At 50.0% G+C, this 14,308-nt stretch overlaps 1 protein-coding gene across 1 annotated transcript; it reads right to left on the reverse strand.

Annotated features, from left to right (window-relative positions):
- Nucleotides 1-1,155: 1,155 nt before the first annotated feature.
- Nucleotides 1,156-4,487, reverse strand: LOC109283278 (transforming growth factor beta activator LRRC32-like). The gene has a single exon (XM_019487939.2). The coding sequence runs from the start codon at nt 4,312-4,314 to the stop codon at nt 2,509-2,511; it is 1,806 nt and encodes a 601-aa protein (XP_019343484.2). The 5' UTR covers nt 4,315-4,487; the 3' UTR covers nt 1,156-2,508.
- Nucleotides 4,488-14,308: the final 9,821 nt, after the last annotated feature.

A 14,308-nucleotide genomic window follows, 5' to 3' on the forward strand; every position in this document is an offset into this window, starting at 1 on the left:
AGTGCCGTGGATAGAGAACTGGGCTAATTCCAATCAAGTTGGTTTGAACATCAGATGCAGCGTAGCTGGTTTTCAGTAGAATCTCTTTAGTTTGAGCGGAGTCTAGTACTACATCTATACAGGTTTGTTCAGAGCTAGCTTGGTTGTCCCTGCATTATGCTGTATAACCCAAGAGACATATAAAACCAACCAACCATCCAACCAAGGTCAGCCATCTCCTGACATGAACTCCATTACCTCAGCCAGAATGTTACATTGGACACAGAGTCCACAGATCCTCACAGAAACATGGCCTTAATGGCTGTAAAATGCTCAGTTGACACGGCACTATGTAACTACTAAGGGTTATGGGGAAACCTCGCCCCTTCCTTATATCCCAAGTGTGTATTTGATAAACTGGGCAGCAGGGAATAAAGCACCTTGAGCCTTTGGAGATTGTTTCTCGCATCTTTGCCAGCATTAGAGCAGGGCAGACATGCTACAGGATAGCCCCTGGAGCAAGGGCAGCACACAAGAGTTTTGCAGGCAGCTGCAGCCACTATTATCTCAGATACACAGCTATGTCCCAGGGAGCTTACAGGGACGAATGCAATACTCAAGTGACTCTCTCACAGCCTGAGATGGGTGCAGTCTCCCCAGGCTGTTCCTTCAGATTAAAGGCAAAGGTGCCTGTAATTGGTCCCTTTTTATGGAAGATGGCAGCTGGTTTGGCTCTTGGGCACTGGACAAACTGCTAACAAGGCTCTCAGCTGGGCACAGCAGAGCTGCCCTGTGTCAGAGTATGCAGAACATATAGTGCCAAAGTCTTCTGCACAGGGAAGGGACAGGTGCTATGTAAAGGCCAAATCTGCGTATGATGAAATGCATAGACAGGACAGCCTTGAAGTGGGTTCAGTAAGGGATACAGCTGACAAAGAGGCCATGTAAAATGAATCGTGGTAGTAACAGGACACTCATCAAAATCAACAGCAGGGGTCTGGTCCAGAAAATGCCACGAAGCCCCTCTGATGTCACCACAACCACAATATGTAGACGGCGCCTGCCTCTTCTTAGTTACCTTCTCTTGCATAGAAATCTCAGCTCCTGGGAGCAGCCAGAAGCCTGGTTGGTTCTGATTATTTATAAACACAGCTGGCGTATGTACAACACTTTACTGACAAACACAAAAGCACAGTGTGTGCCAGAGAGCTTTGGATTTGAGCAAGCTGACAAATCCATGTACAACAAAAGAGCCCGGCAGGGAGAAACACAAGAGCGATCAGTGGAAACAGAGCTCCCTGCTGCTCTTTGGCTTCTTATCCAGTACCTAGCTTGAAAGTGCTTCATCATCACTATGTTAGTGTGGGCACACATTGGAGCAGGAGATGGACCAGGCACATGCTGGGGCTGGAGGGGTGGGGATGGGAGCAGTAACAAGAATGGGCTGAACATATACAGGACCAAGCAATACAATACAGATGCCATGGGAACAAGGCTGGGTTTTATATAAACATAGGACGTGTGGCTGTGTGTGTCTGAGGGGTAGAGGGTGGGGACACAAGGCAGGGATTTCCCAGTTATGATGAAGGCTGATAGTCTGTCCTGGCACAGAAGGCAGCAGTCATAGCTGTATAGACCCAAGGCAAACATCTTGGGGAGAAACATGCTGTTTGTTGTTCAATAAAAGTTGAAATCCATTTACAGACAATTAATGAATAATTCTAGTTCTTTCCAAGGCTCTACTTGCTGTCCGCAGCACCAGCTGAGTATAGCCCAAGGCTTGTGAGTAGTCCAGGCATCTTACTCGGGACTATGATGGGGGTTGTAAAGACTAGACCTGAAGTGACCTGAAAAGCCAGAAACAGACTCTGCAACCTTTTCTTCTTCTTCACCTGTACTGGCTTGGACCCTGCAAGTAACTGCTCGTGTGTGGGCATAAAGGCGAAGGGGTGGACACACCGGCAAGCCCTGGCACTAAGTAGCAGAACATCTCAGGCCCTTTCCAAGCTCGCTCCTGTCCCTATGAGAAGACATGCCAAGTCAGTCACCACACCCTCCACACCCACAGCTGCATCACTGCTACCAGGAGCTGTTGGTTTTGGGGTCATTACTGTAGAATGATCTTCTCAGAAAAAGACAATGGGTTTGAGGAGGGGCAGAAGAGGCAGATTGCTTCAGACAGCCTGGGCCTTGGTTTCATGGCAAAGGATCCTCAGTTAGAAAAAGTGAGGGGGTGAGGGCAGACCTGGGGGAATTCTTTCTGCAGAACTCCAAGGATTCCACAACAAGCATTTCCTCCTTCCCAAGATGGAGCAGATTACTGCCAGCCTCACTTGCCTTACACAGAGGTGACAAAAATAGCATACATGCAGCAAGATGGAGCACAGCACATAGATCTGATTTAGCACTCTTATAGTTCATGTTTTATTGCTTTATGTGAAGTCCTTAAGAGATCAGTGACAAGAAGGTGCCTGATATACAATACTATTATTGTGCGTATTGATATTATTCCCTCTCTTCCATGCAGTACTATACTTTTGTAACACTGTCCGCTGGTATCTGTTGAGTTTTCTTCTCCCTGTCTAGATGACAAGGAATAGGGTCCACTCTATTGCTCCTGAATCCCAAGTACTTTTGTAATTTCCTATGCTTTTTCAGAAGTTGGCATATCCCAGAGGTGAGAAACAGAAGGCAGAGAACCATCACCACCAACAGTACAGCTAGGAAGCTAGTTTTATTCTGACCAGGACAGAGGTGCCTAGGGTTGCTAGCTATCTTGACAGAGAAGGTCCTGTTCTGATCCTGGTAGGAGCACAGTGTTTCATTCAGGTCCAGCATACTCACACTGGTTGCCTTTAAAACATCCAGCCAGCTCAGGGCACAGCAGCTGAATGGATTGCCAGCAACAAACAGATATCTGAGGCTGCTAGACCAGTGCACAGCGGCAGGTTTCTCTAAGTCCTGAAGGTAGTTACTGCGAATGTCCAGGTGTTCCAGTGGAGAGCATACAAGGCCAGGAGGCAAATGACTTAGCTTATTGTCTGACAAGTCTAATATTTCCAGCATCTTTAGACAAGGCAACTCTGTCATGTAGTTGCCCATCTGGTTCCTTCTCAGAGAGAGCTTCTGCAAAGAAAATTCCAAACTGTCCAGGGATCCTTTTGGCATGGACAAGCCTTCATTCTCAGACAGATCCAAAGAGACCAAAGAGGTTTGGTTAAACATATAGGGATACAGCTTTACAATGTTGTTCCTACGTAAACTTAGATGCTTCAAGTGAGATATGCTGCAGAAAGATGTGCACTTACCTTTGTGAGCTGAGTTATGTTCCATAAGAACTTCTCTTTCATTAGTGTCACAGCTCTGGCAAGGCTGGAGGCTGTTGGAACCAAGGTCAATTGTTTCCAGTTTGGGCAGCATATCAAAAAACCAACGTGGCAAAGAATGAATTAAATTGCTTTGGAGATCCAGTGAACACACAGAAAGGCCAGGTCTCTGCATTACCACTGGCTTGTTGCTCTCAATATCACCATCAGAAGACTCCATGGTCATATTCTGGAGACAGTTCATAGCCATATTGAGATTTTGGAGAGAGCTCAGATTGTGAAAGAAAGTAAACGGGAACAAACTCAGCTGGTTATTGCTGAGATCTAAGTCAGTCACCTTTGCCAGGCTAGCTGCTATATTATAAACATCCAAGGACATGTTAGGTCTCACTGTTTTTTCATGCCACAGGGTGAACTCAGCTGTAGTGGTAGAATTTGGTGCCAAGGAGATGATGGCATTGTTGGAGAGGTTTAAGTGTGTGAGGTGGTGCAGCTTGGGGAGCTTTGGAAAGTATATCAGGCTGTTATGACTCAGATCTAGCACCTGAAGCTGGTAGTTCTCCTCCCCCTGCTCTGAGGCAAAGAACTCCAGGGCATTGTAGCTAAGGTTTAGCACTTGCAGCTGTGTGAGGCTGAAGTCTGAGATACAGTGAAGGGAATTCATAGCTAAATTTACCACCTTCAAGCCTACCAGAGGCTCAAATGCGCCTTCTTCTATCTCCATGATCAAGTTGTTGTTAAGATTGATCTCTCTCAGCTTCAGCATACCCTGGAAGACACCCCCTGGCAGCCTAGTCATTTCATTCCAAGACAGATCCAGCTTCTTTAAAGAGGTGAGATTACTGAAGTACCAGGCTGCCATATCACTGTCCAAGTTATTTGCTGAAAGGTCTAGGGTCTCCAGGCTTCTCAGCCGCCTGAAGGCTCTTCCATTGGTGAAATAATTCCGGTCAAGGTTGTTTGCAGCCAGGAGGAGAGTGTGAAGATGAGTGAGATGAGCCAGGGCCATTTCTGACACAGTTTCCAACTGGTTGAAGCATATATTCAGGTGCTCCAGCTGCCTGAACTGTGAAGTGCAGCTTTCTGTCAGGTTATGAATGAAGTTGTTTGACAGGTCAAGCTGCTTAACCCCAGGTCCAAGCTCCTCTGGGAATGTGTGGAGACCCAAACCTTGACATGACACCTGAGGTGTGGTCTGTGGAGAAACAGGGAAAGCCATCAATGACAGAAGGAACAAGCACAGCTCCCACCTCATTTCAGCACTGCCTAGCTCTGATGCTCCCCCACAATATCCATTTTCCGGCTGTTTGGAATTTATCTTGCATACAACCTTTAGGACACAAGTATAGGTCCCATACTCCCAAATCCAGTACTGTGGGGTGAGATCCAGGCATGAGACTCTCACACACTGCTTGTAGCCCAAGAACAAGTGGTCAGTGGATAGAAAACTCTTTTGCAGTGTTAGGACTCAAGACTAAACTTTCACAGGTAAAGTGGGAGCTGCATTGCTGTCTTCGTGGAAGCACTGGAAAGTCCCAGTTTATTGCTTTGTGCTGCTCAGGCCCTCTCTCCTGGGACAGTTGCAGTTCCCATGCCTGCAATGGGTTGGTAGTTCGTAGTTCCCACACAGATCATCCATGCCCCCCTACCACTAAGAAAAGCAAAGCACAAAAGCCAGGGTCATTCATGAAGAGGGCACAGGTATCATCATCATTACAGACCAATCATCTGAAGTCACCAGGCTGCAGATGAGTGAGTGGAGCCTGCAAGGTGCTTTCCAGGGCCTTTGCTTCATAGGGCTGCATTTCCAGATGACCCCACTCTGCCAGGTGCCACTCCCCAAGCTCAGCCCTTAAAGAGATGTGGAGCAGGCAAGAAGGTCTCTAGCTCAACCTGCTTAGTCATTCCTGATTCCACAATGAGAAACCGCAAGCACTTGGCAGCCGCAGCCAGCCCTCAAATGTCAAATGATTCAGCTAGTTTTTGGCAGCCACTGTCTAAGAGAGTGAGAAGGTGGGTATGAACACCAGATAGGCATCAGAGCCACTGGATGGGAACCACAAGCATCACTCCTTGTTTGAAACACTCCAAGATTCGCTTGTGTGAATGCCAGGGGGCTGTGTCCAGTGCTAGCACCAGATGCATAGTGGCTCTGTGAAGGAAAGGTGAGTACTTGGAGCTCTCCCTACCCTAGGGGGACCTGGGCTGGGCTTTGCACCATGACAGTATCTCCCAAGGAAGAGGAAAGCCAACATTTTGCACTGAAGAAGATCCAAGCAGTCTCCTCAGCCCCTCTGCTCTGACCCCTCTCCCCAGTAGCTCTAGCTCTGCTTTTCACCGTTCCCTCCACAACGAAGTGCCCCAGGGACTGGGTCACAGGAAAGGGGTGAGCGAGGCTGGACAGAGTACAAGGGTAACAAAATGCACCTGGGGAGGTGGTGCTTCCTAGCCTCATGTCCACAGCTTCTGTACCGCACCTCTAATAGACACAGCAGCTAGTACTATACTGAGCTGCTTCCCTGGGACAGTGCCTGACTGCTAGGGGCTGCTGCAAGCAAGGGGCAACAGCAATCTGGAGGATGAAATGAAAGTACCTGGGCACAAAGCTACTGGTCAAGAGAAAGAGGGAGAGGAGAAGGAGCTTACCAGGCAGAGGCTGAAGCTGAGGCTCAAAGACCCGAAAGTCTTTGTAGCAGAAAGCTACAAGAAGGGGTAAAGGGGGAGGTTGCACAGATGGGCCCATGAGTGCCACGAAATTGAGGAGCTCAGTGTCGGAAGGGGGACAGGGTAGATTTTCACCATCTGGCCTTAAACTCTTGCCCTTGAGTGAGGCCCTAGGGGGTGGACACAAGCAGCAAAACCCATCTTATGCCCAGTGGGGACTTGGCTTGGCCACCAAATCACAAAGGCTCCTGGGTGATTAGCCTTACCTGCTGGCAGGGCAGAGGCTGTGGGCTCACCTCCCCACTGAGCTGTGCTTTGAGAACAGACGGGAGCAGCCAGAGCAGTAGGCATCCTCTTTCAGGCAGCTGGTGGCCACAGAGAAACATGATGGGCTCCAGGAGCTGGCAGCCCCTGCACTCTCATGTGGGCTAAGTGAGACAAGGGCTTCTATATAAATAGGCTTCAGTATGGGGCTGGGGAAGGAGATAGTGTGTGGGTGTCCCCGGCTACGGAAGTGGGAAAACAGAGATACAAGGCCAAAAAGGGGAAAAACGGTCATGAAGCCACAGGGAAGGGAAAGAGAAACTAGTGGATGGGGGTGGAGTTACCACTGCACATGCTTTCAGGTGACCCTCTGAAACTGCGAAGGAAAGAGTCAGAGGAAGGAGAGGCAAACCCAGGGGAAGAGAAGAGGTTTTTTTTTCTGTGGGGATTCCCATTTGGAAACCACAATGTTCTCCAAAGGGTTTGTCCTGGTCTCTCAGCTCACCTATGTCATATTTAACCAAGTCACTTCATGCTCTACCCTGAGCCTGAGCCCATAAGATAAGCAAGGCTGGGCTAAATCTGCACTTGGGTAGGGGACCCCAAAGAAAGAATCAGGTGCTGTAGGGAACATGGTGCCGAGACTGGCACTGGAGACCAGGAGGTGCCACTGGGCTGAGCAGGTCCCTGGGGAGTGGTAGTGAACATTTGAAAGGAAGGAAAGTCACATAGTGGGCAGTTACGTACACCCAGACCACCTTGCAGCATTGGAGAATGCAGCAAGTCTGGAAAGCAAATTCCTGTTTGAGCTGTCTGTGCCAAAAGGAATTTTTCTGTGACATACGACCCTCTGTTGGGAACTGACTGCCCCAGGATCTTACCATCCAGTTTTTTTTACTGGAAGTCTGCAAACTTTTTACTGATGTATGATTTCAATATATGGTCTACATAATATAAATGTAACTCTTCTGCTAGGGGCAGGTTCAAAATGAAGGTTTAACATCAGCCACAGTAATAATATTTGGTTGTTAGGAAAAAGTTTGTAGATTGTGCATAAAAAAATTTATTTGGTTGGCAACCCTGCTTGACTGCAGCAATGGTTTTACACCATATTGCCCCTACCCCGGGGTCCCCTATTCACTCCTATACCTCATATTCTGAAGCCCCAACTACACCCCACACCATGCTGCCTCCCTGCCAGCCCCCCAAAGAAGAGGGGGGGCTGTGCCTACCTATTGTGCCTACCTACAACCCGGCACTATTACAGGCAGGAGACAGGATACAGCACCACATGGCTGTGGAGTAGGAGCTATGGAGACTTTCATGGGCCACAAAACCCTGACAAAAGCCCCCTTCAGGGTTCAGGGGTTTGGGTTGTAGCCGTGTTGGTCTAAGGACATAGGCAGACAAGGTTCCTTGGGTGAATTTGATATCTTTTATTAGACCAACCCAAATGGTTGGAGAATAGTTATTAAGCAAGCTTTTGGGTTCAAAAACCCTTCGTCAGGCTAAGGAAGCTTCAACAGTTGCTGTGTGCTCATCCAGGAAGAGCACACACCAACTGCTGAAGCTTCCTTAGCCTGACGAAGGGTTTTTGAACCCGAAAGCTTGCATAATAACTATTCTCCAACCATTTGGGTTGGTCTAATAAAAGATATCAAATTCACCCAAGGAACCTTGTCTGCCCTTCAGGGTTCTGCATTTTTCTCTCAGATATCAAGTGGTGCTGCTCTGCTCTGTCTGTCCTTCAACACTGCCTCCAGCTTTTTTAGAGGATGGAGCCTTACTCAAACTCCTGGTTCGTTTGTTTTTTAAGGATGACTCTTTTTCAAAGATTTTACAGACAGGCATTTTTAGCCATGTTTTTTATGGATGGTGCCTGTAAATTTATGCACAATTGGCAACCCTGAGGCCAGTGTACAATGAGTTTGTACAGCCTTAGGCCAGTGCTCAGCACAAATGTTTCCACATCCAAGACCTCCCCTGCTGCTATTAGCTCTCTGTTGAGCAGTTACAGCAGGTAGGCCAAGGACTGAAGGGGCCACAGACTAACTTCCCAGCTTGCCCCACTATTGGTGACCGTGGGGCTGACTCCAGACCTGCATATGGGTGACAGGCTGAGGAAGCTTGCACCGCCAGTACCCACTGCACTACCCTCATAGAATCAAAGAAAACGAGGGTTGGAAGGACCTCAGGAGGTCATCTAGTCCAACCCCCTGCTCAAAGCAGGATCATCCCAACTATATCATCCCACCATATCCTGGTGCTTCCTGGGGTCCTAAAAAATGGCTGCCTGTTTTATTTGCTTAGCATTAAGGAAGGGTGAGGTGACAGAGGGATTTTCCTATTACAGCCCAGTCCCTTCCCCTTCAGGTCTCCCTCAGCAGCACACCCACACCCAGGAGTGGAATTTTTTTGTGGTCACACATTCAGGCTCACTCTGCCACCTAGTGATGATCAGTGCTCACATCTGGCAGTAGGAGCCTTGCACTCCATTGCTTTTCCAAAGGCAGCAGGGACAGTTCATGGGACATTTTACTGAACGGACTTTTCTGCTGTGTTTTGTTTTGCTTAAGGCTGTTGACTTTTCTTCCTTCCCTTCTGCAGGCAGCACCATTGGGGTTATTGTCGAGTTTGCCCAAGAGCTTATTTTGCAGAAGTTGTTTTAGATATATCCTAACGGACTTCTTCTTGCTCCAGGGTCTTTGATGGAAGACTACAACATCAGCCTGAATGGAGAAAGAACAGACCCCAGGTCATAAGCATCTCCACTTTTAATGGCTTACAGTGCAGAAACTCTTGACTCCTTATGGAACATGGCTCAGGTAGCACCGTGCCAATGATCAAGTGCACCTCAGTGGATGGACAAATCCCTTATATGTGAGTTGAGGCCCCTGATTAAGTTCTGATGCCTGAGCTGGGGCACAAAGCACTGAGTTTGTGACCCAACATCTCGGCCTGGCTTCACTGGTTGCAGGTCACTGAAGGCATCCATTCTTCTTAATCCTTGGTCATTTTGGTTCTGACCAATACCACAACAGTAAATGCAGCCCTTAAAGACAAGAAAGCCTTCATTTTGATTTTTTTTGAGACAATTGAAATCCATTCAGCTCCAAAAAAATGGGGGGTGTCCATCCACAGAGACTGATCTGTGGACAACCCATGATGACCAGCTCCAGCTTTGCCTCGCAGGAGACGGGAGAGGTACATGGGTGAGTACAGCAAAAGGCAACTACTTGGCACAAGATATCTATGCTCTTTGTCTCCTGTAGGTTTTTCTCACAGCCCTGGATGTCACACACAGGAACCTAGCCAAACTCCTCTATGCACTTTTAATTGCTGGTGTAGGACTCCAGAGCAGGTAACAAGGATAAAATCAGATGAAAGTCCTCGATCAAATGCAGCCACAATCATGGACTCCTGGGCTTTGCATGCAAAGACCGGGGACCCCCGGTGCCAGCGCACTTCTGCTCTGTCTCCCGGAAGAGAACACAGCCTCCCCGTGCATCCAAGTACAAAACAGCTTGGGGGGGATGGAGGAGAACTTGGGAGCTGTAACAGGGATGAGGGATGCCTCCAGAACTGATGTGAGGCAAAACAAGTGAAGGAGAATGGATGTTTTTAGGGAAATGTTTCCCCTCCTTACCACTGGTTCAAATCCAATCCACTTGTTCTGTTATCTGGGCTATGGACAGACATTCAAAAAGCTGGAGCCTGAACTGATTCAACCTTTGCAGGTTAGTCTAACCTGCCTAGGCTGAACCGGTTTGTAACAGGACAAACATGCTTTCAGGACTGAGACAATGCGGGCACATGCCTGCAGTTGCTCAGACCAGGTACCAGGGGGCACTAGAGCTGGCCCTTGGCTGCAGGGAAGCTGTGCTGGGGGGTGGGGTATGGCCAGCCCAGGCTGAACTGGCCAGAGATGGGTTTAATTCCCCCTCCCAGTGCCACCAGCAGGGACCCGAGTCGGGTCTGCCCACACTCCCCCATTGCTCCCCTCCTGCTGCTGCAGCAGGGGGGCACCATGGCCCCTGAGGCATCACGGGGCAGGCAGCAGAGTTAGTTTCCCCTCTTCTCCACTGGAAGCCAGGTGGCTCCCTGCCTGGAATAGGTCCCCACCCAGCTGTCCACCCCGCCAGAGGCTGGAGGAATAACCCCGTCCCTGTCCCTCTGAGCACAGGCCAGCAGCAGCCAGGCTGGGCAGACACAGGTGCGGTGTGAGCGGCCCCTCTGTGCTTGGAGCAACCCCTCTCCCGGCAGGAAGGGGCTTATTCAGCTGCTGGCCTTAGGGTCTGCCTGGCTGGGCTGCAGCTGAAACTCTGGGCGGGGGAATAATGGGAGCTGAATAAATGACTTGCTCCAGCACAGAATGAGCTGCAGGGGCTGGCTCTGCCCCTGCCTGGCAGCTGGAGTGTCGAGCAGTGAGTGCCCAACAGGCAGGAGCCCATCACGGCTTCCTGGCAGGGCTGCACTGTGGGGCCGGCAAAGCGGCGGTGGAGAGTGGCGGCACTGCGGGGGCTTGCAGGGCTCTGGCCCACTTCACACCCCAGTGGTGCCACGTGCGGCCCGAACTCACAGCACAGCCCCTTGCCAGGAAGGGGCTCACTCTCCCCCACAGAGTGACAGGGGCTGCTGCCCCCAGTAAGGGCTCTGCTCCTCCCGTCACAGTGGCAGGGAGGGGGCACGGCCAGGCAGGGCCCCTGGTGGGGCAGGGATGGGGTTATTCCTCCGGCCTCTGGTGGAGTAGGCAGCTGGGGACCTATTCCAGGCAGGGAGCCACCCGGCTGCCAGTGGGATAGAGTGGAAACTAACTCTGCTCCTGCCCCGCGATGCCTCAGGAGCCGTTGTGTCCCCCTGTTGCAGCAGCGAGTGGGGAGCAAGGGCAGACCCAGCTTGGGTCCCTGTTGGTGGCACTGGGAAGGGGAATTAAACCCATCTTTGGCCAGACCCCTGCCCCTGGCCGTCTCTGCTTGGGCTGCAGAGCAGAGGGGCAGGGCCAGCCTGGATGGCTTGGAGCAGAGAGCCCAGCCCAGACAGCCTGTCGCAATGCTGGAAGTCTCCGATTTAACTAAAACCTAGCAAAGGGACTGTGACAATGCATAAACTGGTTTGAGCCAAATCAGTTAAGTCTGATACTACATTCAACCAGGTTTATCTCAAACCGGTTTCAGCCATTTTCAAACTGGTTGATGTGCACTGAACATCTGTTCTGTTATGGGTTTAAAGCAGTTTCTGACCACTTAAACCAGTTTATGTGTAATATCTGTCCCTGGCTCTGATGGCTATTCACTAAATTGTCTACAGCTGCAAGGTGTGGGGGTGGCTTTCTGACCAACTCTTAGTGGATGAATGTCCTCATCACAGTTGGCACTGATTGGCCTCATAACTGATAATTTCAGGAGAGAGGCCAAGGCCTGAATTGGACTGAAACCCAAAGGCCTCTCCCCTTCAATAGCCATCCTGGGCATCCCCTGTGGAGCAGGCACAAGGCAGGGTAGAATGGTGGTACACAGGAAAAGTGCCCTGTGACTGTTCACGCTGTCCCTGTAACAGACTTATCTCAGCAGTCACAAGGGCTTGGTGCAGCACCTTTCACACCACAAGGACCTTCATGCAATTTGAAAGGTGACTGGTGTCAAGCATGCACCTTTGAGGTATACCAGGCTGCAAGTCCTAGACTTTCACTGGTTTCTGAGCTTAGCACTGCAGACATAGCAGAAGCAGTGGAAAGCAACTAGTTCACACACAGAACCACAGGTATTTGAGGTCAGCAGGTATTTTTGTTTCACCAAAGTAAGGATCTCTGAAGTTGAGAGCTGCATGCCAGTCCCCCAGGACAGCAACAGCATGATGTCCTTAAGTGTTAGCCTCCTCAACTTGAAATAGTTTTTTTTATTATTGTTGTTAGAGGTTTCTGAGGACCTGGATGAATCTCAAACCACCTCTTCTTGGACACAGCACTTTGTTCAACATTGCACCAGAATCCCCTCTATAGCCTGGTTTTGAAGGAAAGATCTGATTTCATGAACATGCATTCTGAAAGGAGCAGGGCAGGGGGAAGGAGAGGGGCCCTTTATGGAGCTGAATCAAGTTTCTGTCTGATGGTATCAAACCCCAAAGATCTGAAACTCTACAAGGTGTTCAAGGAAGGAGAGGTTCATCAAGAAGTGGGTGGCCTTCCTGTATGTCCTGTTAGAAATGCTTGGGAGCTGGTAACCAGGACACATGTGAAGAGGCTGGTGATTGGTATCTCCTCTGAGACTGGGTCCTGCGCTGGCAGGTAGAGCAGAGCCTGTCTCTGGAAGGCTGTGTTATGTATACTCCTTTCAGCAGTATGGAGATGAAAAGAATGCAAAGCTTGGGCTATGGCTCTTTCAGCTGAGAAAACACTGGATTTCTCTGAAAGGCAAGCTAACCTCCCTGGTCGCAGTTTCACCTGAGGATGGAGCACAGTCCCTGTACCACCTTGCAGAGATATGTTTGACACAGAAAATCAGCATTCTCCTACACAGCCCTGGAGAAGGCAGCTGTTTGCAGCTGGTGCTTCTTGCACTGCATTCACAGCCCTAGCTCCCCAGTCCCTTATTGAAAGCATCTCTAGGATATCAAGCCCCAAACCCAAATATACATCAAGGAGTGTGGAAGGCCAGAGCCACCGGCAGAGCCCTGCCAGAGGGTACACGCTCCTTTACAAGAGCATTCTGTGCAGGCACCAGCTGGAGGAATGACACACATAGCTAGCAGCTCTGTAACACACCCTGGACCACTGCTTCCCAAACTTTTCCTCAGCCTGACCCCATTTATGACTGCATTTCCTCAGCATGGTCCTTCACTCCCAACCCACAACCCCCCACCCCCGCGACCCCATCTGCTGATGTTGCAACCCCACGTTGGATCGTGACCGACAGTTTGGGAGCTGCTGCCTTAGACTTTGCTAAGGTAGGCAAAGACCAGGAGACTAAAGCAGAAACTAGGAAGGGAGAAGTAGCACTGAGGGGCCTGTCACTGTGGAGGGGGTGAGATGTAAGGAAAAGAAGGACTGAAATTGGAAAAGCAGAACTGGATATGGGAAACAGGAGATGAACAGACCGGGAGGCTGGCTGCAGGGAGGGCACAATTCTGCCAGGAAGCAATGTCTGGGGTGACCCAGTTGGTCACTGGGTGGCAGCATAGGGTCAGGGATACCCCTGTACTCCTTGGCACCATCTCAACAAGCAACCAGAGAGCAAGACCTCCAGTGCTGGTTTTACCATCACTAGCGTGAGTCTTGAGTCTGCCTTGGGAGGCTGCTCTTGCCTTCTTCCTTGCCTTCTCAATGTTTCCTCCCTCTGCAAGGAGCTGGCGATGGCAGATTCCAGGTGCAAATATCTGCACCCTGGGATCACAAAGCATGAACGTTAATGTATCAGCTCAGACTTCATCTCATACACTTGCAGGAGCCCACTGACAACTGCAATGAAATGCTCATGAGGCCAGGGGCTCTGGAGCTACCTTTCAATTTCCAGCACCTTCACCCTAAAACAGGGGCGGGCAATTATTTTGGACAGAGGGCTGCTTACTGAGTTTTGGCAAGCCATCGAGGGCTGCACAACAGGCAGCCCAGGGCAGATAAATATTAATTTTCTAAATTTTTTAGGGGCCCCGCAGGCCAGATAGAATGGCCTGGCAGGCTGCATTTTGCCCACCCCCGCCCCAAAAGGGCACATCCTGGGCAACAACCCGTGCTGCAGGGAATGTGCTGGGTGCACACTTTTTTCTTGTCCTGGAGTGAGAAAGACCCAGCTTCCCAGGCAGCAGTGCCCTCTGCTGGCCAATCCCAGTGCCTTGCCTGATTTTGCAATTTGGCCTCCATCTGTGACATTTCTCACACCTTCCATGGCAGCATCAAGGCTCCAGGTAAAGGACAGAGCTCATTGAACTGCAGATTGAAAACAAACACTGGAGAAAGCTGTGCTGCAGTGAGGTGCACACTCTGCTGGGAAGCAGTCTGGCCTCACCAGGATCTCCTCCCAGGAGCTTTTACCCAGCCACAGAGAGTACACCTATAAGCAGCCAGTTGTAGAGTGTGGAAA

The sequence above is a fragment of the Alligator mississippiensis genome, chromosome 8, assembly GCF_030867095.1.
Source record: "Alligator mississippiensis isolate rAllMis1 chromosome 8, rAllMis1, whole genome shotgun sequence".
NCBI lineage: Eukaryota > Metazoa > Chordata > Crocodylia > Alligatoridae > Alligator > Alligator mississippiensis.

Excerpts from the sequence above, each read along its gene's own strand:
- LOC109283278 (XM_019487939.2), bottom strand. The coding sequence starts at position 4,314 with ATGGCCCTGGCTCATCTCACTCATCTTCACACTCTCCTCCTGGCTGCA.